Source organism: Tursiops truncatus, chromosome 7 (assembly GCF_011762595.2).
Source record: "Tursiops truncatus isolate mTurTru1 chromosome 7, mTurTru1.mat.Y, whole genome shotgun sequence".
NCBI classification, from domain to species: Eukaryota; Metazoa; Chordata; class Mammalia; order Artiodactyla; family Delphinidae; genus Tursiops; species Tursiops truncatus.
In genome coordinates this window covers 7,308,347-7,333,554 of record NC_047040.1, presented here as the reverse complement: position 1 = coordinate 7,333,554, position 25,208 = coordinate 7,308,347, and the positions used below count along the sequence as shown (strand labels likewise).

Below are 25,208 nucleotides of genomic sequence, written 5' to 3'. Positions count from 1 at the left end.
GAGGGGCATGAGGAACGACTGCTACAGGGCATGGATTTCTTTTCGGGGTGATGAACATGTTGAGGAGTTAGATAGCGATGATGGCTGCACAACCTTGCAAATATGCCAAAAATCACTGAGTTGTGCAATTTTAAAAGAGTGAATTTTATGGTATTTAAATTATATCTCAATAAAGCTGTTACTTTAAAAAGAAGTGGGGACTTGTCTGACAGTCCACACTTCTACTGCAGGGGGCATGGGTTCGATCCCTGGTCGGGGAACTAAGATCCCTCATGCTGTGCGGCACGGCCAAAAACAAAAAAAACCAAAAAAACCTATAAAAAGAAGTTAAAAACCAAGTAAATGAGGCCAATCCTCTAATCACTTTTAGGGGGCCCCTGGCAATCATTCCTTTAAGTACCATCCCTTGATGATACTAGAGCCTGGGCTGGTCCATCTGTGATTCATACACTCTGCCCGCTTCCTGGAAACCACACTGGAGCACCTGTCTTGTCCTTCAGCGTCCTCAGAGCTCACCAACAGGACTCCAGGGGTATTGTCTGTGTCCTTTAGCATCTCATCTCCCAGCGTGATCCTTCCAGGCAGGGAGGGAGTGGGAGCCCAGCGGGAGCGCAGACCTGCTTGAAGGAGGTGGCCTCTGCTGAGGCAGAGGGCAGACTGGTGCTGCCAGCGATGAGAGGGAGAAGGGGCGGTTCCCCAGCTCCAGGGGACAGAAAAGGCCACCGAGGAGGGTGGGTGGAGGTACGTTCTGGGTGGGAGGAATGGCATGAGTCGGCCACTGTGGCTGGAGCAGGGCACACTGAGAAGTACTGGGCCTCATCTCCAGCATGACCACATGGGCTTCAAAATACCACCAGCCCACAGGGTTAGATTTCTGGCTGCCCACAGGCTACATTTCTTGGCGGCTGGTACGGTGGTTCCTAACAATGGTGGTTTCTTTTGTGGAGCTGGGGCTGGGGGGGATAGACAGTGAGGAAGCCTGTTTTGTTTGTTTGTTCATGTATTTGATTTTTACATTTTACCGTCTTAACCGTGTAAGTGTTGAGATCAGTGTACGTTCACATTTTTGTGTAGCCCTCGCCACCGCCCGTCTCCAAGACCTTTTCCTCATCCCAAACTGAAACTCGAACCCGTGAAATAATAACCCCCTCCACCCCCCGCTTCCCCTGGTCCCTGGTAACTACCTTCTGTCTCTATGAACTCTAGATACCTCATATAAGTGGAATTAGGCAGCGTTTGTCCTTTTGTGTCTGGCCTATTTCAACCTTAGCATAATGTTGACATGTTCATCCACGTTGTAGCATGTATTAGAATTTCATTTTTTAAATGGTGAATAATATTCTATTGTGTAAATATATCATATCCCACTGTATGGATAGATCTCATTTTGTTTATCTGTTCATCTGTCAGTGGACACTCGGGTTGTTTCTGCCTTCGGGCTATTATGAACGGATTTGTTTCTTAAAGCATGATGTTCATACCTGAGCAGCAAGTGATCTCTGGGGAGCAGAAAAGGGGATGGACTTGACAGGAGAAGAGCCAGCGAGTCTGTGAGGAAACTCCACAATAGCCCGAGTGTATAGAGAAGGGCGGGGGTGGTGGAGTGACCGGGGCAGAAGGACAGAAGGCTGAAGAGGGCTCCACGGGACTGACCAGGCACTCGGGAGTAGAGGGCAGGGCCAGGACCCCTGCCATGGGGAGGCTGGGATCGTTTCCTGCAGGTGGCTCGGGGGTGGGGGGACAGCCAGCAGAGGTGCTGGCTCTGTGTCCAAACTTGGCCAGGAGGGCAGAGCCACCACCCCGCTCATCTGTGACACACAGGTGTGACCGGTCAGACCTGGAGACTAGATTGTGAGCTGGAGGGCAAAGCGTGAAACCGCAGTGCTGGGGCCAGGCCTGACTCACAGCCCAGCACCAGGGCGGGAAGCAGTTTCCAGGGACAGGAGACCAGAGGACGAGCGGAGGGGTTGGTGGAACTGGGGGCGGCAGAGACCCAGGGGCCGGTGACCAAGGGGAGGCTTCCAGAACTGTCAGTTGCTCTACGTAATAGAGTGGGTGCGTGGGGCGCCCTGCAGCAGCTATTCTATCGTCTAGCGTCTGGAGGTTCAGTTGATGTTCGTTGACCCAAACTGGGAAAAATCAAGGTAGACGAGCATGTTTTTCATCCTCAAGAAACTTATGGCCTAATTAAGGAGTTGAAAGACATGAAAACACTCCTGCAGTACAGGACCCACTTTGAGTCATATCCCACAGAGCCCCAGAGGTGTTGGAAGAGAGAGAGGGGACCCTTGCAATGCAGTGACCCTGGTGGGCACTGCAAGGCAGGAGTCTTTTGAGTCATTTTTCAGTAAATAAGGCCAAAAGCATTACACATTTGGTAGATTAACAAGTGTCCTTTGGTCCTGGCCATGGCCATCCTTCACCAGCGCCCTGCCTTTGACCTACAGGTATGATGCCGGAAGGGATGGTTTCATTGACCTGATGGAGCTGAAGCTGATGATGGAGAAGCTGGGGGCCCCCCAGACCCACCTGGGCCTGAAGAGCATGATCAAGGAGGTGGACGAGGACTTTGATGGCAAACTCAGCTTCCGTGAGGTACCTGCGTCCTGCTGGCCCTGAGCCCCTGGAGGAGGGGGGTGGCCCTGAGAGGACTCGCAGATTTACCATTCCCTGGAGTGCAAATGGCTTTGGCCTCTCTTGAGTGCTGCTTGGATATTTAACCTACAGTTCTGCTTTTTAAAATAAATTTAAGGATCTAGTGAACCGCAGTGCTGGCATGAAAAAATGCTGAGCAAGCAGATTGAAAGTCAGTGTGGGTAGGATAACCTCATTTGGGTAAAATGGTAAGTACTGAGAAATCTGGAGGGATGTTCACCAAAATATTCATTGTGGATGTTTGTGGGTGCAAAGTGTTGGTGGTTTTATAATTTTATACTTAAAATATATATTTAAACTGTTAATTTTATAACAAGCATTTAAAAATAGTAAAAAAAAGAAAGAAAGAAAGAAAAAAAAATTATACAAAGGGTCTTACTCTGTGCCCATGGACTTTCCCCTCCAAACAGGTCCAAGGATGGGTTTTTTTGGTCTTTGAAACCCTGAAATTGTGTTCGTACAGATATCTTCCTGGAAAAGCACATGGAGTCACCTGATCCCCCAATGGATGAAAACCTCAGCCATTTTTATTTTGGGGAATAAATCTCAAGGCCATTGGGTTTCTTCCATGGCAAGGATGCAGCTCAACAAGGAAGGGAATTCCATGTTTTGTGTGTTTGAGTCTTGCGGAAAGGTGTTTAGATATGTCAGTGACCTGTTATTAGAATAACTTTATAGATATTTGATTTTTATAGATCAAAAGGGTTGGATATTAGCCCAGCTGCTGTGGTCTCATTTTCAGTCGTGTCTCTTCGGGGGCCCTTGGGAGTTGAGAGAAGAGAGGACTGTTCTTGTCTCCTGGTGTTTAACCTTGGTTATTCCAGGAAGAGTGGAGTGCAGGCATTCTGGTTTCTGAGAGTGAGAACTTTAGCCGAATACTGGTCATCTTTCCAGGCTAGATAGGGCCTTTGGATGCTCTTGCTAGGAGTCTCTGCAGCTGACCTAGCAGCCATGAGTCCCTTCCCCAGCTGGCCTTGCCTCTCACTGCCCACAGATCAACTCCAGAATCTCCCATCTCTTCCTTTCCTAAACTGGCACATATGGAGATGGATCACGAAAACCTGTGCTGGACACAGCCCTCAAGATAATCTGGTACCAGACTTCTCATTTCAAGGCTAAGGAGCTAGAAGACCAAAAGGGTCAACACTTGCCTGAAATCAGGTCCCAGCTCAGGGCTGGGCCTGGGTTACAGCCTCCCCCCATCATTCACCACATTCAACTTCCCAGCTGCCTCTCTGTCTCCCTCGCCTCTCATTTGGTTCCTTTGTATCGTTCATACATCATGCTGGGCATTGGCTCTTTCCAATCTGGGTACCCCTGGAGTGTAGAACGTAAAGGATCATGCCTTGGCGAAGCTTTGGAGGCAAGGTTGGGGAAAGAACTTCTATGGCAAAGTTGTGACCTCTGGAGAACAGAAACTGAGGGTGCTTAGAAAGCAACTGAGGGTGCAAGTCAGCAACTGAGCTAAGACACAGTCCCTCCCCCTCTTTTACCCAGGAGTCACCCAAATGTGCCCCTCTCTGCGTCCAAGATGCTCAGTTAGCTTTTGGTTAGCTGCTGGCTTGGCCATTTCGCCCAGACGGTGGACATCAGAGGCTTAGACATCTCCAAAGGGTTTTGTTGTGGGTCCTCAACCTGCCTACAGGCCTTCAGTGACATTCACATTCCGTCTTTTGTCAGTTCAGAGCCCCACTGTGGTCCCAGCTCTAGGAGTTGTACCCAGAGGTACAGGATTTGGACGTATAGATGCATTTGCCATTAATACTCCACAGTCTAACCTCCTGCTCTTAGTATTTCACTCTGCTGGTTTCTGCACATGTTGTAAGCCACTAGTGGGCCGATGCTGTGTTTGTGTAACGAAAAGAGGCTTATAGCCCAACCTCCATCTTCCACACAGAGCTGCATAACTGGAACAAGTTATTTTACTTCTCAGCTTCAGTTTTTCTGTCCTTAAAATAGGGCTGTTGGGCTTCCCTGGTGGCGCAGTGGTTGAGAGTACGCCTGCCGATGCAGGGGACATGGGTTCGTGCCCCGGTCCGGGAAGATCCCACATGCCCTGGAGCGGCTGGGCCCATGAGCCATGGCCGCTGAGCCTGCGTGTCCGGAGCCTGTGCTCCGCAACGGGAGAGGCCACAGCAGTGAGAGGCCCGTGTACCGCAAAAAAAAAAAAAAAAAAAAAAAATAGGGCTGTTAATAGCTTTTGCTCAGGACTCTTTTGAGAACCAAGTTCTCTTTCTATGCCTCCATCAGTTAGAACTCTTGACTGCAAGTGAGGGAAAGAGAATGCTCGCTAATTTAAATAAGAAAAGAACAAACAGCTATTGGCTTACATACCTGGGAGATGAAGAAGTGGAAGTGTTTTAGTCACAAGTAATCCAGGGTCTTCCTCTTGCCGTATCTTGAATGTGTTTTTTCTGTGTCCACCTCATCTTTTCTTTCCAAATAAGGTGTTGTCCCTGGCATACGACAAGATGGCTGCTGGCAGCTCCAGGCTACATTGTCCCAGGGGATAGAGGGCTTCTTTATCCCAGAGTCCCTACCAGTCTCAGGAGAAGGCTTCTGATTGGCCCTAATAGGGATACATGCCCACCTCCTGGACCAGTCATTGCATCCAGGGTACTGTGATTGGCTAGATCCAGGTCATGTGCCACGAGGCACCATAGTCAACAGCTCCACCATCATCACAGGTGTCCTCATGACCTGGCACTTAGTAGGTGCTTGGTGAGTTTGTATTCCCTTTCTTTTTCTTTGGATTAACTCAGCTGAAGTGAGTTATATCTAAATAAAAGCTACTTTCACCCAACATACAAGGAAATCGATCTTTCTTTTAAACCATTTCTCTTCCAATTATGAAAATAATATATGCACACAAGGGGCATTTTAGAAGATGACATATATGGAACCATTAAAAATGATGATGTATTCAATAGCACAGTGTTTGATGACCAGAGAACACATGTTGACAATGTAAAAAGCAGGGAAAAAAGCAGATTTCCAAACTGTATATAAAATATAATTGTTTAGGGCTTCCCTGGTGGCGCGGTGGTTAAGAATCCACCTGTCGGTGCAGGGGACACAGGTTCGAGCCCTGGTCCGGGAAGATCCCACATACCGTGGAGCAACTAAGCCCGTGCACCACAACTACTGAACCTGCACTCTAAAACCCACGAGCCACAACTACTGAAGCCCACATGCCTAGAGTCTGTGGCTCTGCAACAAGAGAAGCCACCACAATAAGAAGCCCGTGCACCACAACAAAGAGTAGCCTCCGCTCTCTGCAACTAGAGAAGGGTTGCACGCAGCAACGAAGGCCCAACGCAGCCAAAAATAAATAAATAAATACTTTAAAAAAGAAGTAATCATTAAGATAAATAAATTAATTTAAAAAATAAAATATAATTGTTTGCATTTATGGTTTATGTACGTGTACAGACATGTAGAAGAAGTCATAAGGATGGACCAGAGTTAGGAGTTCTACGTCCATAACTGTAGGCATCTAGAATCCTATTCCAGGCACTCACCACCTCATTCTCCTTTGGAGGAAGACAGCGAGGACTTAATATCCTCCCCTCTTTTTTTGTAGTCCTCACTAATTCCATTACACCTGTCTCAAAGCGAATGGCTCCAAGGCCAGATGTGTGGTAGTTTTGTACAAAGGCTGGATGAGGGGTTTACTAGATTCCATGTTAGTACTGAGAACTGTAGGCCCTGTTTTCTCCTCCCACCTTACCCTCTCTGGGGTGGGTCCCTGGCAGCCCTGGCTGTGCTGGGTTGCACCCCTGCCTGTTCATGGTTGATTGGATCATGGATGGACCTCTGGCTAGACTAGGTCAGTTGGATTCCCTATCTGGGATTTTGAAACTGGGGCTGAAGTACTGCACGTTGGCTGTGCAGGTGGCTCTTCCCATAAGAGTGACTCAATGTGGGGCAGCCATTTTCTCCCACGTGGTCCAGACACAAGAGCTCAGGAGGGAATGTTGCCTCCAATCCTGAGAACATTGCCTCTCTCTGTTCCAGTCCTCTTCCAGGTCACTGTATTTTACCCTTGGGTTTTTGAGACATCCTTTCTGTATAATGAATACCTCCTTTTTACTTAAGCCAACAAGTGTGTTTCTGTCACTTGCCATCTAAGAGCTCTAACTAATGTGGGGAAGTGTTTGCATCATCAATCAGAGTCATGAAATTTAAAATTTCCTTAAATTTGGGACTTCCCTGGCGGTCCAGTGGTTAAGACTTCGCCTTGCAGTGCAAGGGGTGCAGGTTCGATACCTGGTCGGGGAGCTAAGATCCCACATGACTTGCGGCCCCAAAAAACCAAAACATAAAACAGAAGCAATATTTTAACAGATTCAATAAAGACATTAAAAATGGTCCACATCAAAAAAATCTTTAAAAAAATTCAATTAAAAAAAATTTCCTTAAATTTATCAGAAGCATTTGACAGCTTGCGTCTGCAACTGCTTTTTAGTTTTGTTGGTTCTCTCTGTTTCTTTGTTTTCTGCCTCTCCTTCCCTCCCCCCTCTTTGCTCAGAGTCACAGCTAGGACACTTTCCAATTCTCTACAACATACCAGTCTTTGTGGACTATAAATAGGAAGACAAACAAGGCTGGGCAGTTGGAGAAATTGTCATTCAGGGGTTGGGGATTGTAATACACTAAATGGGAAAGTCTGGCGTGCTTTAGGGAAGGCTGAACATTTTCAGGTTGAGCTGGATTTTTTTTTTTTTCTTCTTTAACTGGCTGGGGCTGGGAGGGACCCCTGAGTTAGGACAGAGCTGCTGGCGGTCATCCGCTGAGCTGGCAGAGTGAGAGTGAGCCCACGTGGCCAGGACCCTTGAGGAATACTTTGAGTCCTTCTGTAAACACCAACATTGTCATCTCTGCTGCAGATGTGAGAAAAATGAGTTTCAGAGATGAAGAGACACCCCCTCCCCGTCGGGTCACTTGGACTGCTGCTAGGCTGGGGGCAGTGTTCCATCTTTCCTAAGCTGCCTCCCTGGTATGGAGGGGGTATCTGTTTTGTGTTTACCGTATGGAGCATTGGGGAGGGGGGTGGCTTCTGTAACTAAGTGCTTTAAGGATGGGCAGGGTACTGAGGGATGGATGGGTATTTTACTCCTTCTCTCTGCCCGAGGCTCACGTTTGCAGTGCTGAAGTCTTGGCTGCTTCAGGCTCTTCCATGAGAGCCTGGCCACCACCGTCCCCCTGCCCCCTTGTCCCCCATCCTACTCTTGGGGGGGCCTCACCTCCTTCAGTAGGCTTGATTTCCAAGGCTTCTTTGGAGCCAGTGTTCTGGCTCGGTTAGTCTGCAGCAAACTGAGTCTCTGCTGGCCTCTAGTGAGAGAGTTTGAAGCTGCAGGTGGGTGAAAGTGACGTTTCTGTAGAGTGAAGCGGACCATGGTGGCCTTCGTGAAGCTGAAAGTCCTGGAACATCTTGCTTCACCGCTTGCTTTGTATTTGGCGATGTCCACAGTGAAGTTAGGACCCCTGAAGCAAGAATTACAAAGAAGGGCTTGCCGGCAAGGCATTTTGGGGTGGTGGTAGTGGAAGCCAAGACTTTCACTTAATGAAACACGCTTCCCTCTAGGGATTAAGAGCGTTGGCAGTAAAAGACACAAGTTGGAGTTTGGAAAAAGCGTGCTGAAGTTGTCTTACCTCTCACTGTGCTTTAGCTAATGTTGTTTCCTCTTGGGAAAGACAATCTTTAGAGGAGATGGTCATGAAAAAACCCCCTGAAAACTGACGTTTCACACATATTTTAGGCACTTGAAAACCTGGAGGAGCCTCTTTCTGGGATGAATTGGAATACATCAATTTTTATTCTTTCTAGATGGAAAAATAAATTATGGAAGTTGGAAAGATGTCTGATAGACAAATTCATGAAAATTTTTTAAAGAAGAGAAGTAAAAAGCCATAAAACTTCCTTGGGGGTGATGGAAGGACGTGCAGGTGGGGGCAGGGCGGGGCAGGGACAGCTCTTTCAGGTTGGCCTATTTATTTATTTAAAAATTTATTTTGCAGAAGTCTTAGTACAAGTTGGCTTTAAAGACAAATTCATTCAGGTCACATTTTGAATCTGGAGGAAGGGGGTGGATTATTCAATAAATGATGTGGAGATTACTAGCTAACCATTTGGAAGAAAATAAGGTTAATGATAAACTTCACATGACAAATCAGAATAAATTTGAGATTAAATATTTACGCTTTTGAAAAAGTCATAAATGCAGTAGACAAGAACACAGGCAATTGTTTATGTAACCTTGGTGGCAAGGAAGAATTTTCTAAGCATAACATTGGTGAGAGAAAAGGAAAGCTTGATAATTTTTGAAAAAATTTTGCTGTAAACAAAATTGAAAGGGAAGTGACAGAGCTAATGTATTTGAAACATAAAGTATTTGGAACAAGGTTCTATAAAGATGTCTTAGAAAACACCAAAAATGGTAAATAGTCTAATGCCCAAAATGGGACACAAATGGAAAATGGAAATGGTTCAAAACTGTCCGAAATATTGAATTATTTCGTTTTAAAAAATAGTACATACGGGTCTACTGGATTTTTTCTTTCATGACTGTTAACTAGGATGTTGCCAATTTTTTGCTTTTACAGACAATGCTTCTTAAACTATTGTGTAAATGGTTCTAAAGGACAGATTCCCAGCAGTGGAATTAATGATTGGTAGGGTGAAAACATTTTATATTTTGTAAATATTTCCAAAGTGCCCTCCAAAAATTTTGATTCAAGTTACACTCCCATCAACTCGATATAAGGGTGCCCATTCCCCTACATCCTTGTGGAAAAATAGGCAGCTTTGGTTTCTGTCTTTCTTTCTTTCTTTTTTTTAATTTTTGGCACGGGTCACGTGGGATCTCAGCTCCCCGAACAGGGATCGAACCCACGCCCCCCGCAGTGGAAGGGCAGAGTCTTAACCTCTGGACCATCAGGGAATTCCCCATGTTTTCCGCTTTGACAAAATAATTTGTCACACGGACACGTATACACCCCTTTTAATAGGCTTGGCTATAATGACCCTAGCTCAGGCCAGAGGGGAGTGCTGCGAATCTCTCGGTGATGCTGACTTTGACCCTAATCAACCTTCCCCTGTAGTTCCTGCTCATATTCCACAAGGCCGCAGCGGGGGAACTACAGGAGGACAGTGGGCTGATGGCGCTGGCGAAGCTTTCTGAGATCGATGTTGCCCTGGAGGGCGTCAAAGGTGCCAAGGACTTCTTTGAAGCCAAGGTAGGTGCCTCCTTCCTGTGCGGGGCAATCCCTCCCTCTGCGCACCCTGCCCAGCAGGAGCTCCCAGCCAGCGACCAGCTCATCAACTCCCTCAGGACAAGTGAAACAGCAAGTGCTGAATCGTGTGAGCTTGTAGGGAAATGAGAGCGCGTTTGTGTGCTGTCTGAAAATTAAAAGCAAAACAGGAAAACTGCCAGACGGCAAATGCATTTGATCCTGGTTTCAGATTCAAACAGGTCTGCTGGTGCAATGCTGCCAGATTGACTCTGAATCCAGACTTTCCTAAAGAATTCCTCCTTACCCCAAACCACAGTTGAGTTACTTGGACAGCTACCTGCATGTTTGCATCTTAGACACCTGTGTGTAAACAAGTGACTAATGGGGCCCAAGGAGGGTGCCTTGGTGGCTTGCCCTGAATCAGAAAAAGTATTTGCATCATTGACAATGGCTGGGAGCTGGGAAGGAATCTCCAGTGCCTGGTCTTGGAGCCCTTCTGGGTGCTTCCATTCATTCACGAGTTCATACGGTCACCCCTGCTGGGTGCTGTCGTTTTCCTCTCCGCAGGGCACATCTGCAAAAAGGGCGATCAGGAGAGCCCTCCGAATCCCCCTCCACAGCAGTGGAGTGCAGTGGATAAGGCTACCTGGGTTCAGATTCTGCCTCCTCCCTTACCTGTCACCTGTCTGTGCCTTAGTTTCCTCATCTGTATAATGGGGTTGATAATGGGATTGCCATGAGGATTAAATGCATTCATGTGTATGAAGTGTTTAGCAAGCTCCTGGCTCACCGAGAGCACTCTGTATGTGATATGAGCTGTTGGGACGCCCTTCCACTCCAGGCAGGAGACAGCCAGCCTCTTGTGGAGTTTTGGCTTATTCCAGGAGTTTGCCCAGAGACAAAGTGTCCTTGGTGATACAGCCCAGCCTGCTCAGGCCCCTAAGCAGCACTCTCTCTTCACTTCTCTGTGATGTTGCCTTGGAGACAAGAGTCCATCATCTTTCTGCCAGTATGTAAACTGTGAATCGTGGTGGCCTCCTTATGCCTGAATCCCCTACTGCTGTCACCTGGCAGTTTCAGGGACAGGCAGACCACTCACTGCACCTTCAACACCAGCATCGTATATCCAATCTTGAAAGTGGTTTGGCCCTTCCTTCATGACTTAACATTGGTTCAACTCAGTTCCAGAAATGCCAGGCACCAAATCAAGCTCTGGAGAAACTCGCATTGATAATGATGAGTAGAGAGGAGGGATGGTGGGAAGAGTCCTCTCTATTCATTGACTGAATCACCACTTGCAGATCTCCCGAGATGCCTTGAGCAGGGGCCTGGGGTTGAAACCCAAAGTTAACAGGACTCTGTTTTCAGCACACTGCCGTAGCTCGATATGCCGAGCGCTCAAGTCTGTATGGAGTCTCTGAGAATGTCTTATCTGGGCATTCCCAACCTTTTATAATCTGGCTGTGATCCCAGCTCCACCCTTCTTCACCCCTATGCACAGTTCTTCAAGTACTGCCACGTCTTTTCACAACGGGGCCTCGATACCTGCTGTTTCCTCTGCCTGGAATGTCCCACCCGCATGCCTCTTCCATGAGAACTCTACTCATTCTATCAAACCCACCTTAAATTTACCTGACTCTCGGGGCTGAGACTGTCCATGCTCTTCCGGGTGCCTCTATTATGAATGGAAGCAGTATTATAATTTATCTGTTCAAGGCATTCTTGGACGCTCTTGGTAAGAGTATAAATTGACCCAACTCTTTGGAGAGCAGCTTGGGGCCAGCTGTTAACATTTCCTATCCTTCACCTCTGGAAATCTGCCTCGAGGATTTTATCCTTCAGAGATACTCATGAAAATGCACCTAGATGTACAGACAAGGATTTTCATACAGTATTGTTATAACAGAGGAAAATTGGAAACAACCAAAACTTCCACTACCGGGTAGTTGAGTCCCCTGTGGTACACCCACACATTTGTACACACTGCAGCTCTCAAAGAATGAGATGCAGCTGCATTCATGTGTGGACAGATGTCCCGAATGAACTAGGCAAAACAGTATATTTGAAACCCAATTTCATTAAATAGTTAAGTACAACCTGGATAATTATATACTAAAGTATTAGTAATAGTGATGTCAGAGGAACTTATTTTCTATAATTTGGTAAGGTTTTATAATGTGTGTGCATTATTTTTACAACAAGGAGAAAAGATGAAAAGAATAACAATAAAATTTTTTGTGTTTATACGTCTGCCTCCTCGCCCACAGATTCAAAGGCAGGTGTGTTATGTTTGTAATTACAGTGCCTGACTAATAATGGCTCTCAGGAAATGTTTGCATGAATGACGAATGGAAGGAATTATTGCCCAAGTTTGGGAGAAGGCCATAAAGGAGCTGACATTTGCTACAGATGTTCAGAGATGAATGGGGATTCACCTTGTAATCAGGGAAGGGAAGGCGTTCCTGGCGGAAACAGCAAGAGCAAAGGCTCCAAGGCATGGCGGGGGGGTGGGGGGGGAGTGTCTGGAGGTTGGCCTCTGTCCACACTGGATGCAGTTGGACAGGAGGCTCTGGGCTCCCCTGAGGGCCAGGCCTTCCCCAGACTGCTGATCACCAGAATTATCTGCCAACCAGCTTCCCAGACCTCACCCAACTCTACCTGGGCTCTGCAGGTGGGTCCAGTGCATAGCCAGGCTTGGAGGGCAGGGCCTTGATGTGATCAGCAGTGGGCACGATGGGGACAGACTTGCCCCGGGGGAGGCTGGACTCAGGGAGGCCTCCGTAGATGGCTGGAGAAGAATTGCAGGTCCGATGAAGAGCATGACAAAGGGGCTGGGAAGGAGGTAAGGATGAATTCCCAACTCCCTAGAACTCTCAGTATTTATGACCACTTGATTGGAGGTGGAAATTATAATGTCACGAGGTTATTGGAGTTGTGTGGCCAGGGGTTGATGTTTAAAAAATTCAAGGCAGGACCCATGCCCGTGAATGTGAATGGTTTATGGAGGAAAAGTGATAAGCTGGGTTTTACTAAGTCCAAGGTGACTTCAGGCAAGGGAAGGTCTGCCCCTTCGTCGGAAGGGTACCCTGTTGGTTTTTTTTAGCAACCCTCCTACCCAAGCCTCTTTAGATTGGGTATTTTTCTTTCTAGTATTTCTCACTACCTGGCATATATTTATTGATTGTCTGCAAACCCAGTAAAAAAGAAAGACCTTGTGCCTTTTGTGTGCTAATAGTTTCTGCTCATGTTCTGTTGGACGGAATTTGGCCACACCCAGCTAATGGGAGGCTACAAAATACCTTTTATTTTTCTGGGGATCCATGTGTCCAGTTGTAATTCTGCTACTAAGGAAGATGAGCATACTAGATACTGAGAGTCATGGAATAATCTCTTCCACACTTGTCCACACCTGAACCAACCGCTGGCAAGGGCTGGAGTATCTACCCTGATTGGATTTGCTCCTCGAGCCCAGGGGTGAGGTCAGTCTCCCCTAGACCCTTGGGCCATGTGCCAGGGGAGCATCTCATAGAAAGAAAGAAGGAGGAAATGGATGTTTCATGGACACTCAGCCACACAGACCACAGGATCTATCTATCTTCGCAAGATACAAGCTGAAACCCGAGAACTAGAGGGAATTGACCGAGGGCAGAACGTAATGGTGACTGGACTGTGGGAAAGGAAGTAACCAGAGATACAAGGAAACCCTGGAGAAAATGGTATTTTGGAGGCCAGGAGCAGTTTCAAGAAGAGATTGAATCAGATGAGGCCAGAGCAGAGGTCTTGGGTCCAGCAAATGGGTCAGTGGAGATTTTTGAGAGATGAGGTTCACTGTGGAGGGCAGATTGTAGCAGGGTAAGAGGCGGGTGGGAACTGGGGGGAAAGAGCCCTGATGGCTGCTTTTCTGTCTAGAAGGTTGGCAGAGGGGCCTGGACAAAGTGCGGATGGTAGCTTAGGATCAGGAAAGAACTTCTGAGTTTTGGGGTTTCTTTTTAAAGCCTAGGGAAGATAGATGTTGGTGTGTTTTTATGTCACAGGGAAGTGATCCAGGGAGAAGAAAACATGAAGATAAAAAAAGGAAAGGGGTGATTGATGGGACAAGGACTTGGAGATCACGGAATCAAGAGATGAGGCAGACTTTTAATGTGGAGAAGAAGGAGCCCAAGTAAAGTAATTGCAAAGGGCCCCCAACCCTCCTCTGACCTGGCCAGGAATGGGCAGGTGGGGTGACTGACAAACACCTGAGTGCTGATGATGATTGGCCAGACCCTCTGCTGAGCGCTTCAGATTCATGTGTTATCTAATACTCACACAATCACTCTGGAGGTAGGTGTTACTGACCCACTTTGCAGATGAGGAAATTGAAGCTTAGACAGCGGTTTGTTGATAAATGTTAAGCAAATGGCTGTCTGGACAAACTGTATATATATATGCCAAGTTTATTATAAATATATTTTGCAGATATAAAAGATATGCAGCACACATTTTGCAAATAATAAAATATATACTATTTTAATTGTAGATTCCATATAGCCTATTGATTCTTTTTTTAAAAATAAATTTATTTATTTTTGGCTGCTTTGGTTCTTCGTTGCTGTGCGCTGCTCTCTCTAGTTGCAGCGAGCGGGGGCTAGTTCCCCGATAAGGGATCTAACCTGTGCCCCCTGCAGTGGAAGTGCGGAGGAGTCCTAACCACTGGACAGAGCAGGAATCCCCCTTTGCTGGACTCTTGCATCTGTAGGCAGCCTATGATTGCAACTGACAAAAGAATGTAGTTCCGGGGACTTCCCTGGCGGTCCAGTGGTTAAGACTCTGTGCTTCCAATGCAGGGGCAACAGGCTCGATCCCTGGTTGGGGAACTAACACATCCCACATGCTGTGTGGTGCAGCCAAAAAAAAAAAAATGTAATTCCAACATGAATGTTGGTTGGTATTTTGTTTAAAATTAATTTCTAAGAAAAAAGTGAAAGGACATATATCAGAACTTCATTCAGTCATCAATGACGTGAGCAACATCTTCGCTGAATTTGATAATAGTTTTCAAATATTGGAAACTATAGCTCCATCTTGGAGCTATTCACAATGTAAAGGGTACAAACACTACACATGTTTAAGTTTAAACTTAAAACTTAAAAACATTTTTAACATTTTTCCATCACTTTCTTAAGAAAAGATTGTCTAGACAGTCAATGAAACAATAATCAAAACCCTTGTTGGTAGCATAGTTGTTCCAAGATGTAAATACTCCCACTGGGGTTGCTTTCAAGCTACCAACAGGATACTGTTGAACGCAGAGTTGGGAAGATTCAAGGTAGCATGTCATCATATAGGATTTCCACCTTAGAGGTATAACAGACATAGGTAACCTCAAGAACACAAATAATAGTAAAATGTAGTAAAATAATCAGGAAGTGATGACTTTTAAGTATGTATTGCTTTTGTTTGTAATATAATTTATTTAATTGTGAAAGTATATAAATGTAATTTTAACAGCAGCTATATATATATATATTTTTAGCAGCTATATATTTCTTAAGAATTTTTTGTTATAAACTTTTTTTTTTTTTTTTTGGCTGCGTTGGGTCTTTCATTGCTGTGCGCGGGCTTTCTCTCATTGCGGTGAGCCGGGGCTACTCTTGGTTGCAGTGTGCAGGGTTCTCACTGCGGTGGCTTCTCTTGTTGCGGAGCACGGGCTCTAGGCGCGCGGGCTTCAGTAGTTGTGGCACACGGGCTCAGTAGTTGTGGCTCACGGGCTCCAGAGCGCAGGCTCAGTAATTGTGGTGCATGGGCTCAGTTGCTTCACAGCATGTGGGATCTTCCCAGACCAGGGTTCGAACCCGTGCCCCCCCTGCATTGGCAGGTGGATTCTTAACCACTGTGCCACCAGGGAAGTCCCTTAAGATTTTTTTGATATGGACGATTTTTAAAGTCTTTACTGAATTTGTTACAATATTGCTTCTGTTTGTTATGTTTTGGTGTTTTGGCTGTGAGGCATGTGGGATCTTAGCTCCCCAACCAGGGATCAAACCCGCACCCACTGCATTGGAAGCCAAAGTCTTAACCACTGGACCACCGGGGAAGTCCCTAACAATGGCTATATTTAACAACCAGTTCATAAAATTCCTGAAAATCAAACAACTGGCTTGCAAGCAGGCACCAGCCAGTACACCTCTGAGCCTAGAGATGTTCGATGAAGCGCCCAGGGTCTCACTTCCAGAAGCACAGGGAAAGGGGGAAGGATAAAATGGGCGGGAGAGGAGTCCAGAGTGGACGGACTGCGTTCGTCTGTGTTTTCTAAATGAGGGAGGAGGTGGGCTGCTGAGAGTGGCAGGACCCTTAAAGGCTGTGGCTGATCTTCGGATGACCGCTGTGGGGAAAGAGATGGGAGGAGGAGGGCTTTACTGAAGGCCCAGCCCAAACTGGACATCCTCACCTCCCAGTGGGTCCAGACACCGTCCTTGTGAGACTTCTAAGAAAAACACGTTCTCAGCCTGCAAGCAGGAACAAAGTCCTTGGTCCAAGGGCAGCACTTGGCAGACTGGGAGGGGAGAGGTGAAGTGTGTCAGGCAGAAGTTCAGGTCCTAAAAAAAAGAAGTGCAGGTCCTGAGAGTTGGAGGTACTGTGACAGGTGTGTTGCAAAGATTGGTCAGGCATCCTTTTCGGGTTAGAAAGTAAACTAGGGCGAGGCCAACACACTAGAGAATGGGAGTGTGAACCCAGGTTGTAGGGTTCCATGGATGCTTGGGGAGGCTGGGTAGATAGTAAACTCCAACCTGGACTTCTCGCCAGAGTCAAGAAAGAGCAGTCTCTGTTGAAATTTTTGATGACATCAAAATTTAAATATTTGTATGACCCGAGATACCTTGAAGTTAAAAGACAAACAAAAGACTAGAGGAAAGTAACTAAGAAAAATATATAATGGGGGACTAGACCTAAATTATGTAAAGAATTGCAAATTAAAGGAAAAAAAAAAAACCAACTGAATAGAAAAACGGGCAAAGCATACAAATGGGTAATTCACCAAAGAGGAAATAAAAGGAGGTGCCAATTTTTTTGCCTATCAGATTGGCAAACAGGAAAAAGGTTAATGATAAGCGTTGGTAAGGTTGGGAAATGAGCGCTTGCATTCCGTGATGGTGGGGTGCAAACTGGAGCAGCTGTTTGGAGAGCAGTTTAGCAGTCTTTATTAAAGATAATGTACATGCCCAACATGTTTGCAAATTCTACCAAATTGATGAGACACACAGAGAGGGAAAAAAAAAAGAATCAGTCCTAGAATAGAGGATAAAGATGGATTTATCTGATACTGTATTATTGAAGATGGATTCATATCCCATTCACAATGCCAACAAAAAACATTCAGTATTTGGAAGTAAATTTAGAAGGATTGATTCAGAGAAAGCTGAAAATTTTAGTTGGTAACATTAAAAAAACCCAAAACAACCAGTACTGAATGAAAACTGAGTCATTCAGGGAAAACTGTACATTATAAAGATATCCCTTTGCCGCAGGCAGATTGATGCAATCCTATTCGAGATGCCTGCAGGATGCTCATTTGGTTTTTGTTTTCCCCTAGAACTAAAGAATATTATTGTGAAATTAAAGGTGGAAAGTAGAAGTGGGCAATAGGCGTGGATGTTAGGGGTATCCTGAAAAAGAAGCTGAGGTGGAAAAGCCAACCCCAGCAGATAGGAAGGGGCATGTGTAACACAGCAGCAAATAAAGTGACGGTGTCCTCGCTGTTAGAAAGCAAACACTGGAAGACCAAGGGGAGGGAGTGTTGGGCGGGGGTCAGGCCCCCAGCAGGACCAGGATCCCAGGTCACGTGGCTGGAGACAAGCGAATTCTGTCTGATGGGCTGCTCCCTCTGCAGGTTTCTCTTTCCTCTCTCACTCTGTTGGTCTGTCCTCGCTGTTTCTCTGCAGGTCCAAGCCTTGAACTCTGCCAGTAAGTTTGAAGCGGAGATAAAAGCAGAGCAAGATGAACGGAAGCAGGCGGAAGAGAAGAGGAGGCTCCGCCAGGCAGCCTTCCGGGAACTCAAGGCCGCTTTCAGTACATAGTTGGGCTGACCTTGACCTCTGGCCACAGCTGTGCCTCACAGATGCCCCGGGGAGACCTGGCCGGGCATCCTCACCCCAGCTGACCCTTTGCCCCAACAAGCCTTCACAACCACCACCCAGCGCAAACTCCTTAACCTCATAGGGGTGGCAGGGGGCGGCTCTCATCCCCATTTGGGAGCCCCTCCCAGAGGTTCCAGCTGCCCCCCACAAGTCCCTCTCCTGCTTGCCTTCCTCTGCCCTTCTCTGTAGCCGGAATGTGCCTCTACTTGGCAACCTTTACTTTTTCCTTGTCTCTTTCCCACTCCACAGAGTGGTCTGCTGTGTTAATTTGTACAGATACTTCTTTCTTTCGTGGTCCTCAGAGGAGATAGTCCCTGGAGGCCTATGATGCTAATGTTGCCCATTTTCTTGGGTAATCCTTTTTCTGTGCCTCTTCCTGTCATGCCCCTCTCTCCTTTGTTTCTCATCCAACTTCCCTGTTCTCATTCTTAGCCTGATCCTGCCGGGTGCTTTTGCATCTTCTGTCCTCTGATGATGGTGAGGTTTAAGGCAGGCCGGGCTGGACCACTCCCTAACCCCTCTCCAATAGGGGGTACGGCATGCTGCTGAGATGCCACAAAATAGTGAAAGGATAGGAGATTCTGTTCCTTCCCATCACCTTTCTCCTGTCCTCTTAGCATCCCCCCTATATCTATCCTTTTCATTACGCTTCCCACTTCAGCCTTTTTTTTCCTACCCCTAAATACTGTGCTACTTAACTGTAAGAATGAAAGAATGATTATAAGTAATATTAATGAGTAGAAGAATTCCTGTTAACTCTGACTTTATGCAAATTATATTACAGTAGACCCCTGACATTCCCAAGTGACAAATCCAGAGCCTTTCCAAATCCCAAAAGTCATGACCATCCTCACCATCTAGCTGGTTTCCAACCTCTGCTCTAAGGTGCTGAGGTGAAGCTGTTCTTCAGCATAATTTTTTATATGTTATGAGTTCTTGGGATTGCTCACAAATATCAGGGGTTTTTTGTATTTTATAAACGAATTTCTAACATCATATTTATTTCTTCTCTTTTTTACCTGCTGTCTTTACAAAAAAGAAAACATCTGCATTTTTACCTTACGGCTGTTCTTTTTAAATAAACAGTGCAAATGGACTTTGCCATCACATCAATGTGCTTCTAGTCTCCTGTGAATTGGAGGGGAGAGAAGGGTGTTTTCTGTGGGGGCCACATCCAGCCTAGGCTCCTGTTTCACACCAAGTCCCCGAAGTAGAGTTAGAAGTGGTGCTTAGAGGTTTGGCTTTCACTCCGGGGCATTCTGAGTACTGAGGTTGCCTGTCAGCTACTCCTCCCCTTCCCATCACTGAGGATTCTTTCACCTGCAGGTAAAATCCGCAGCTTAATTTCTCTTGCTTCCTGGATCCCTTGAAACTCTGATGAGGACCAATGACCCTTCCCTCCCATGTATAATTCCAGGGTATTGAGGGGACCTAGGTAAAGACCCCTGGCCTAAAAGAACACCCTTAGCTCCCCAGGGAGAATAATTTCTGTTTCTGCACAAACCCAAGACCTACAATTCTCAGGCATCCTTCTTCCATGTAGGGTCACCCTGACCTCCCCACCAGAGGAAGTGGATATGAAAAAGGCATGGAGAGGCCCTTGCATATAATCCAGCAATCGTGCTTCTTGGTATTTATCCAAATGAGCTGAGGTACTTTGTCCGCACAAAAACCTGCACTCGAATGTTGATAGCAGCTTCATTCATAGTTCAAAACTTAGAAGCAACCAAGGTATTCTTCAACAGGTGAATGGATAAACAAACTGTGGTCAATCCATACAGTGGAATATTAATTCAGTGATGAAAAGAAATGTTATTCACTGTTGAAAAGAAATGAGCTATCAAGTCACAAAATGACATGGGGGAAACTTAAGTGCATATCGCTAAGTGAAAGAAGCCAATCTGGAAAGGTTGCGTTGTATATGATTCCAACTATATGAAATTCTCGAAAAGGCAAAACTGTGAAGGGAGTGAAAAGATTAGGGTTATCAGGGGTTAGGGCAGGGAGGGAGGGATGAATAGCGGATTTTTAGAGCAGTGAAACATTCCGTATGATGCTATAATGGTCATTATACATTTGTCAAAATCCATATAGAATGTATAACACAAAGAGTGGACCCTAATGGTACTATGGACTTCAGTTAATAATAATGTGTCAATATGAGCACACCGGTTGTAAGAAATGTACCAACACTAATGCGAGATATTAATAATAGGTGAAACTGGAGGGGGAGGGAGGAGAGGCGTATATGAAACTCTGAACTTTCTGCTGAGTTTTTCTATAACCTAAAACTGCTCCAAAAAATAAAATCTATTAATTAAAAAAAAAAAAGAAAAGAAAAAAGAAGGAAGGAAGGAATGGAGACAGCAGTATAATTACTTCAAATGTCCATTTCCCTCTGTGGACAACTAGAGCCACGTAAGAGCTGAAACCTCGTGATTGCAAATGGTAGAAAATGTAACACAAAAGAACTTAAGGGAAAAAAACGGACAAATATTAGGTTATGGAACTACAAAGACCAGAGGCAGCACTTCTTTGCCCCCTCTTGGTCATGAAGTCCTATAGATCGTGTTCCCTTCACGCTTCTTACCCACAGTTGCCATCCTCCATCTCCATGGCCATGGCCTTCATTGGTTTTTTCCTGGGTCTCTACAGTGGCCTCCGAACTGGTTTCCCTGCCATCATTTGGCCCTGACTGTCCAAACTGCCGTTAGAATAACCTTAATAAACTGTGGACCGTAGCTAATATCTCTCCTTCAGTTTTTGGTTCCCCACCTTCAGGATCTGGGCCCTGCTCACCGCCTGCTGCTTCATCTCTTGCCCTTCCCCCTCCCTTCCAAATGGTACACTCCCGGAATATGCAATACCTAGCAGTTCCTAGAAAGCGCCACTCCTCCAGACTTTTGCACATGCTGTTCCCTGTGCCTGGCACTCCCTCCCTTCCCCTGGCAAACTATTTCTCATTGTTTGTGACTCAGCTAAGAGATTATCTTCAGGAAGCTTTCTTAATGCTTGCAGCCTAGGTGCCCCTTCTCGGGGTTCCCATTTCACCCTAAGTTTTTCTCTATTGTAATCCGTATGACAATATGCAGTATCCTTCTCTTTTCTTCTCTTCTTCCTTCTTTGGACTACGGACTCTTTGAAGGGCAGAAACTGCCTTACTGCTGTAGGCCTAGTACGCTGCCTCGCATGTGACAAACTCCCACCGCACGTGCATGTTTGTTTCACAAGGACGTACCAAGTTTGTTGGAGCAGACAGAGATGGGCAAGGGAAGACCACTGCCACTGACTCAGGGACCTTCTAAGCACCTGACATGGGAGCCTAGCCTGAGAGGACAGCTCTGAAAGTGAGGACAGCAGAGATTGCGTGGACATCTGTCTCACTGGAAAGGTGATGAGTCTACTCCCCAAAGGCCCCCCTTTGACTGAGAAATAGGGAACACCAACAAACAAATCAGTTCTGCCTCTGCCCTGGAGACTGTGTGATGTAATAGGACTTGCAATCAGATACTAGGCTAGTAACGTAGCCTCACTGAGCCTCCGTTTCCTCTTCTGTAAAGTGGGAATGGTGATTGTCTACCTGGCAGATTCCATCCCTGGCATATATTTAGTGCTCAGGACATATGGGTCCCCTCTCTGTCTTCTACCTTGCACTGCTACAATTCTGTCTCCTTCTGAGCCCTGGGTCTTTAAAGTCACATGCGAAGGACTCCAGGCCAGGGTGGCCCAGAAACGCTCAGTCCTGGCTGCTGCCTTAGCCCCAAGCCCAGATGCCCACTCACCTAGCTCCTCTGTTTTTTTGAGTCTCCTTTCCCAACCAGCCTGGAGAGATTTCTGCCAGTCTGCCTGTTCACCTGCCACGCCCCTGCAGCTGACACTTGCTGAGCCCTCCTGGCCTGATCATGTGACCTGACACCTGTGGCCTTGTCCCTGCTCAGATTTCTCCTCGATGACCCTGCTTGTACACCAGGCCAGATTCTGGCCACATCCCTACCCACCAGCCTGACTGGTTGCGGGGGAGGCCAACTGGTTCTAGGGGGCCAACTTACAATTCTACAACTTAGGGAGGCGCTGAAGATGGGACCTTATCGGGGGTCAGCTTCCCCGCTCCCTTCCTCTCCTTTCCAAAACCAGTCGCTTCTGGCACACTACCACGTGGTATTGGTGGGAGTGTACATTGCTGTTGTCCTTTGGAAGGGCAATCTGGTAGACTGTTAAAATTTTAAATTGTATTTGTATTAGTCATTTATTTCTGCTTTAACAAATCATCCCATAACTTAGTGGCTTAAAACAATAATTAACATGTATTATCTCACACAGTTTCTGTGGGTCAGGAATTCAGAAGTGGTTTTGCTGGGTTCTAGCTCAGGGTCTCTCATGAGAAGTCAAAACGCCAATTGGGGCTGCTGCCATCTAAAAGCTTGACTGGGGCTGGAAGATTTCATCCACCACTCATGTGGTTCACAAGTTGGTGTTGCCTGTTGGCCAGAAGCCTCGGTTACTTGCCACGTGGACCTCTCCACTGGACTGCTAGAGTGTCCTCACAGCATAGCAGTTGGTTTCCCTCAAAGTAAGTGATACAAGAAAGGGGTAAGCTGCAATGTCTTTTAAGACCAAGTTTCAGAAATCACTGTCTATTGGGACGTCCCTGGTGGTCCATTGGTTAAGACTCTGCACTCCCAATGCAGGGGGCCTGGGTTCGATCCCTGGTCGGGGAACTAAGATCCTACATACTGCAGCTAGAGAAGTCCGCACGCCGTGAAGAAGAGCCTGTGCAGCCAAAATAAATAAATAAGTAAATAAAGCACGTTCCATCATTTCCATAATATCCTACTGGTTACACAGGTCAGTCCGACTGGTCAGAATTATTGGGAGCCATCGTGGAGGCTGGCTACTGCAGAATCAGTCAGGGTTCTTAATTACAAGTAACAGAAGCTAAGCGGACTGATTTCAGCAGGAGAATTGATTGAAAAGACAAGGAGGAACTCGCAGAATCACTAGCGGGGTTGGGGGACCACGCTAAGAAAACAGGCAGGAGGCCAGGTGGCTGGGCACTACAGCCGAAAGCACGCCATGGGAACAAGCCAGGCCTGGTGCCCCTGCCCTGGCTGATAAGAACTTTGGGGTGTCCTGCTTCTTCAGGTGCTTACTCCAGATTCAGAGTCTGAGGCTGAGCCCAGTCACTCGCCCACGTGTTGGAGATGGGAAGGGTTAGGATCTGGACCATTTGTCTTCTGTAAGGGGAGGTGAGCTCTGTCTCCCACCAAGATGCTTATTTCCCCCAAACATGGGAACATACTTCAGATGCAGAACAGTTGTGAAAGAATGGCAGATGTCTGCTGCAGAGATACTCATGAGCTTTGACCCAGGGATTCTTACCTCTGGGAATTTATCCTATAGGTAAATAGAAACATGAACAAGTGTATGTTTAAAGGGATACTTGTTATTGCATTGTTTGTTTTAGCAAAAATAATGGAAACGATCAGGATGTCTATCAGCAGGGGGGCAGTTAAGTGCATTATGATACATCCATGTAAATAATCACTGCTAGGCAGCCAATGAAAAGTATGTGGAGGGCCCCATGACGTATTCTTGAAAAAGGCCAGGAGCAGAGCAGCATGCGCAGTACTGCTCAGGTGTTTTGTTTTGTTTTACATGAGAGATAGAAAGCCATGTCTCTGTGCATGTCAGCTAAGCTGCATGAGGTCAGTGGCCAAGTAGATTTTGGGTCAAACTGCTTGTATCCTCAGCTCTTGGTGGTGCTGAGAACTAAGAAGTACATCATGCTTGTTATTTATACAACATTTTGGAGAAAGCCATACAAGAAACTGTCACCGGTGGGTTACTTGAAAGAGGAGAGAACCTAAGGGTCCTGGGTAGGTCTGGGGGGGATTTAAATTTTTTCCTTTATATGTTTTTGAACTCTAAAAAAATTTCAAACTGTAAACATGCACTGCTTCACCATTGTAAAGCAATTATACTCCAATAAAGATGTTAAAAAAATAAAACAAACAAAAAAAACATGCACTGCTTTACTACTGCAACTGTTAATAACAGTTACTAAAAAAGAGAGGAGACTCTCTGACCAGAAAGAAAGTGAGAAGAGCAGTTGAACACGCATGTGGAAACTCTTTAGGACAGTGAAAGTATGAAATCCTAAATATGCAAGACTCAGGAGAAAACGAATAACATTTGGGACACATCGTGGGGCAGTCACCTGTATTCCAAGATAGTTTTTATGATTTAATTTTCTTGGTATACATCTGGAGGTTGGAAATTAAAAAAAATAATTTAAAATATGCAAGTACTTTTATAATAAAAATGTTTTCAAACACAAAAATGGATCTGTTTCCATAGTTATCATCTGAGCAGCTTTTCCTTGATGTTTGCTGTGCTCTCTGGCTCGCTCTCTTCCCACACTCTCTTCCTTGTGTTTTCTCTTTGCTTTTCAGCTGTGTACCCAACACTATTATTTTGGGTACCAATCTGAGCGGTACTGCCCTCTCCACTGATGAATCCATCCACCTTTCTTATCCACTTTCAAATTTCTGCGTCCTCCCTTCTTCATCACCTACTCTTCCCTAATCTTCTGTTCTCCCTGCTCCATAGACACCTCTGATCCCCAGCCCCAGACTCCTTGATAACTGCAGATTTGGCATTGCCAATCAATCTCTTCCTCCCTCTGTTCTGAGACTGGTTCCTGCTTCTACCCGGTCCTACCTGTAACTTCTCTCTGTCCACCAGCTACACCTTTTCTTCCCAAGAGCCTGCCTTAACTCCATACTTTTCCTCTCTGCAGTTGCAGTGATTCCCCAGGATTTCAAAAATCTCCTCTCTATGGGTGACTCTCAGATTTTTAGCTCTGACCCCCTCTAATCTCCTTCATTTCAAACTGCCTCGTTAAATTTTTGGATGATTGTATTAGTTTTCTAGGTCTGCTGTAACAAAGTACCGCCAACGGGGTGGCTTAACAGACATTCATTGTCTCACAGTTCTGGATGATAGAAGCCCAAGATCAAGGTGTTGGCCAGGTTGGTTCCTTCAGAGGGCTGTGAGGAAGAATCTGTTCTATGCCTCTCTCCCAGCCGCTGGTGGTTTGCTGGCAATCTTTGGTGTTCCTTGGGGTGTAGAAATATCACCTGGTTTCCTATGTTCATCTTCACATGGAGTCCTCTCTCTATGCATGCATGTCTGTGTATA

At 46.1% G+C, this 25,208-nt stretch overlaps 1 protein-coding gene and 1 long non-coding RNA gene across 2 annotated transcripts in view; one reads left to right on the top strand and one right to left on the bottom strand.

The window, feature by feature from the left end:
* EFHD1 (EF-hand domain family member D1) overlaps positions 1-19,125 on the top strand; it is a 39,310-nt gene extending 20,185 nt beyond the window's left edge. Inside the window, exons 2-4 of the mRNA XM_019923435.2 lie at positions 2,448-2,595; positions 9,760-9,894; positions 17,814-19,125. Of these exons, the coding sequence (XP_019778994.1) occupies positions 2,448-2,595; positions 9,760-9,894; positions 17,814-17,948 (418 nt within the window). The 3' untranslated portion in view covers positions 17,949-19,125. The remainder of the gene's footprint in view (positions 1-2,447; positions 2,596-9,759; positions 9,895-17,813) is intronic.
* On the bottom strand, positions 17,798-20,667 carry LOC141279128 (uncharacterized). Its single transcript, XR_012332929.1, has 3 exons — positions 20,599-20,667; positions 19,067-19,136; positions 17,798-17,829 (listed from the first exon to the last, which is right to left on the bottom strand). It is a non-coding gene; the product is annotated as an uncharacterized lncRNA (long non-coding RNA).
* Between the last annotated feature and the right edge of the window lie 4,541 nt (positions 20,668-25,208).